This window comes from Lactuca virosa, chromosome 4 (genome assembly GCF_052849685.1).
Source record: "Lactuca virosa cultivar CGN04683 chromosome 4, Lactuca_virosa_CGN04683_v6, whole genome shotgun sequence".
NCBI lineage: Eukaryota > Viridiplantae > Streptophyta > Magnoliopsida > Asterales > Asteraceae > Lactuca > Lactuca virosa.
The window spans coordinates 89,433,059-89,437,510 of NC_136429.1; the positions used below are offsets into that span (position 1 = coordinate 89,433,059).

Consider the following 4,452-nt stretch of genomic DNA (forward strand, 5'->3'; position numbering starts at 1 on the left):
TTTTGGTCCTCGAGATTATAAATAATACGTATTTTCCCTTGATTAAATAATCTAAAAACGTAAATGGTACTCAAATCTATTCGACCAAATTTGACCACCATTTATGAAATTACCAAAATGCCCATCTATGTTCTCGTCTGTCGTCACACTAAATACTGTATGGGTCGATACATAATATGTTACAGTTCAACATTTGGGTCGTTACCAATAAATTGATAACATCGACTTTTATACAAATTTAATTTTTAACGTAATTTGATGATGCGAAAAATTTTAATAAAAAATATTGTTTAAATAAAAAAGGTAATTATTGGATTTCATTATTTTACGCAAATCTATTTATTTCTGAGCAATTGTGGTTAAAAGGAAATTGATCTTGTTTACTTGGCGTGGTTGTATAATAAATGGAACTTGTATTTATGTGTTCATGTTGTATAAATCGGGTATTATCGACTTGTGATATACTTGAATATATTTTATTAATCATTAAATATTTAAAATAATTCTTAATAATATACAGTTGTTTGTAAATCATAATTAATCTTGTTAATGTATCTTTTACCCGACCATAATGTGTTTTCGATATAGCTTTCAAAAATTACTATTTTAAATGTTTTAGCCTTTTAGGCTATAAAAAAAGGTAATCTAAGTAAACATGGAAACAACGATAATGTGTATTCGATATAGTTAGCAGGTCACATATATAACTCATATAAACATGGTATCATCGATCAAAATAAAAAATAATAATAATTGAAAGTAGATGGTGTTACTCAAGAAAAAATGTTTTTATTACCATAGATATAAAAATCTAAAACTTCTTAATTTATATAGAAAATTTGTAAGTCTATTCTTTTTTTTTCTAGTTTAAGAAGAACTAATTACTATAGACAAAGAAACCGCTTACTGAATATACATTTTTTACTTTAGCATGCTAATTAATTAATTTAGGCAACTGCATCGGTACTGGTTTGATCTTTGCAATCACTTTATATTAATAATCATTAATAATAAAAATTGCAGCAAAAATATTACATTATACAAACTAAACATATATACACAAAACGTGCAATCACTTTTTTTTCTAGTTTAAGAAGAAATATTACATTATACAAACTAAACATATATATCTATTTATTAATGGACATTTTAGACAACTTGATCCTTAACCATTTACTTTTTTAGACAAAACGTGCAGATAAATATGAAAATTTAAAAAGTGTGCACGAAGATATAAAAAATGAAAAACATGAAGTAATAATAACACCCTAAGTAGTCTCAAAACATAAAGGAGAAAAGTCGGAGGACCACTTATGTAAGTTGATTAAGTGCGTGGTGAGTCACCTTTTTGTGCGGGAATACGTGGCCTGTATGTTTTGACTCTGAGACTTATGGCCGTGAAATTTACACATGTTTTATTACGTAAATGCTATTCTTTTATGGTTGTGAAATTTACACTGTTTAAATTAATATAAAAAAGTGTTCTTTATAACTTTATAAAATTCATTTGATATATAAATGAATAATCATTAAAATATCGTACATGGATTATACCATAATTTGCATGTTTAGTTTATTAACTTTTTTCCTTTAACTTTGGATTTTTTGCTACTTTGTACAAAACTACATCATTAATTTAAACTTGTTTAATATACAAAAGGATTATTCTTTTGACATCATTGAGAAATGAAAATCAATACATAACAATGTCATACAGATCTTAATCCGAATTGAAATTGAAACTCTCACGATGTAGTTGCTATACGAGTCCATGAGGACATCAACACACAATGCCTTAATAAGATATAATATGAAAAGTACACTGCCATAATAAGGAAACATTACATGGTACATTCCTATTTCTTGTATTTATCTCAATTTTTAATATGATAAGAATGTAACATGTATCATTGTAGGAAAGTCTTCGGCCATTTTATTAAGCTTATAAAAAGATAAAGGAACCATAACACAAAGATCCGATTATATACACCCGCCCGACCCGTTAATCTAGTCAAATTTTGGTTTTATTGCACCTTCAAACAACATCCAAAGAATCCGAGCCTTCCAACTTCCACCAAAAAGAAAGAAAGATTGATAACCCTCAAACTGTTATAACCTATATCTATCCCTGAAACCAGAAAAAAAAAAAAAAAAAAAAAAAAAAAATAAAAAAAAATTTAATCGGTTATTACAAGCAACAAGAAAACACCAAATGAATTTATATATACCTTTGTAGGAGCTTCAGATACTTTGTATGAATCAGCAGTAATGGAGTCGAGCCACAAACCAGGAAAAAGATTCTGCAAAAAAAGAAAAATCAGAAACCATTCAAATACAAGACACAATATTCTTGAGTGTCAATCAACAAATATTTTCAAGATTAGGTTTTTTAAAATCATGTAGAAACCATGATGCTTTTTTTTTTTTAATTTGCAGATGGATGAATTTCCCAAAATATAAAAAGGGAATGCCATGTGTTTGGGAAGAATGAATGGTTTTGGAGAAAAAGGGTTAACTATTGAAGTCTGTATATTTTGAAAACAAATGCAAATTATCTTTCAATCAATGGATTTGGGGAATCGGCAATTTGTGGAGAAATCAGTCAGTATCAGATCCCAGAAATGGTAAATTGAACGGATCATAACAATCCAAAAAAGAATCTTAAAATTGCAATTCATAGTTCATACGAAAAACTGGGATATGATAAGATCAACAGAAAAAGAGGAACTTACATTAAGTTGTCTCTGAATGGCCCTTGGTCTCTTCTTTGGCCTCCGAGACGGCTTTGATCCGGTCAACAAGAACACATCCTCTTCGATCTCACAACGGGAAAGCGGAATCGAAAACTTCTGCTTCTTCGACTTCCTCGGATCGCTGTTATTGTTAGTATTCAGTTCTGATAACTGTTTGTCGATATTAGTCTCGTGAGAAGTTTTAATCTCTTGCAATCGTGATGTGCCGATCTTCGGCGGGCCACCAGTAGATTGTTTGTGGTTCATCGGCGGTCTTCTCGGCCGCAAATTCCAGGTCTTCGGCAATGATTCATCTTCTGCTGATGCCGCTGCTTGCGGCGGAATGGAATCATCCATTGGTGTGGATGAGCGATTTTCTTCCGCGACGCCGTCGTGTTGCTTGCTGTTTTCCCGGAAACGAATAGAGATCTTGTTAGATCTTCTCCCTCTGTTATTGTTTTCAACATATTTCGTAGATGATTCGGACATTATTCGTTTATCCGTTTTTTCCATAAACTGTGAAGCATCGTAGTTTAGATTAGCCTCGAACTCTAAATCACGCATCGGCGATTGCTTGTGAAGAAGCGATGGCCGCTGTGAAACACTTGACGGTGATGTTTGACGCCTATGAGAAGGAGCATGAGTATGCGACTTCAACGGCGGCGATTCACGCCATGGAGTGGACGGAGGTGGTGATGTAGAGGAGACTTCTCCGGCGAGTTTGCTGCGACCGCTGCGATTGTTGTTCCACGTCAGATGTGTTAACGAGAAGTTGTGTAGAAGTTGTAATTTCGCTGGTGCCGGCGACGCCATATCGATCAACAGCTTTTGGTTACAATCAGAGACTTATTCGATTGATCATCCAAAAAAAACTTATTGAGTGATGAGAATTAAAGAAAAACCAACAAAGGAATCGAAATTCCTAATTCCTTTCACGGAGTGTGATCGAAACTAAATGGGTGTGATATTGCTGCAATTTTCGAGATTCGATGAATGAGAAAAAAAAAATTGAGAGATTAGATATATGAGAGAAGAATTGTGGCCAAGGTTTTGAAGAAGTTCAAGGTTTTATTGAAGGAGAAAGCCTTGTTTTGGCATTCTTTATTGAACAAATCGCATGACATAATTTATAACTTATATTTCTTAGGCTTTTATTTTTAGAAATTCAAATATATATTTATTGTTGATATTAACGTGACAAATTTAATAAATAAAATTACGCATTTTAAATATAGATTTCATAAGTGTGAATATGAATTGGGGTATTGGCTCATGTCTATTAAAGTTTGAGGAAGACCAAATAACCATTTTTGGTACACCCCATGAAATAAAATAACAGGGTTGTCAAAAAAAAATTATAATATATAATAATTTATGTTATGTATGGTTAAAAAAAATATTATATATAGATTTCAAGTTTTCAAATAAAAAAATAAGGTGTCAGGCATATATGATACACCTATAGTCATACCAAATCCAAACAGATGCTAGTACACTAGATGTCTTAAATTAGTATCACTATTCAACATATTTCACAATTGATAAATTAAAATCTCAATTACCACTTGCAACAAACACAAAACAAAACGTTATGGAGATATTACACCTTCACTATTCAACAATGATTGCGGTACATCTATATGTGCTTTAAAGGTTAGATCCGTATCACTATTCAACAAATTGTTGTTTTTTTAACCACAATTTAATCTACTTTTATTCT

The 4,452-nt window shown here is 31.4% G+C and overlaps 1 protein-coding gene across 1 annotated transcript; it reads right to left on the reverse strand.

Annotated features, from left to right (window-relative positions):
• Window positions 1-1,753: 1,753 nt before the first annotated feature.
• LOC145106209 (uncharacterized) lies at window positions 1,754-3,839 on the reverse strand. Its single transcript, XM_079043224.1, has 3 exons — window positions 2,733-3,839; window positions 2,229-2,300; window positions 1,754-2,128 (listed from the first exon to the last, which is right to left on the reverse strand). Exons 1-3 carry the CDS (start codon window positions 3,543-3,545, stop codon window positions 2,123-2,125), a joined length of 891 nt encoding a protein of 296 aa, XP_078899350.1. The 5' UTR covers window positions 3,546-3,839; the 3' UTR covers window positions 1,754-2,122.
• Window positions 3,840-4,452: the final 613 nt, after the last annotated feature.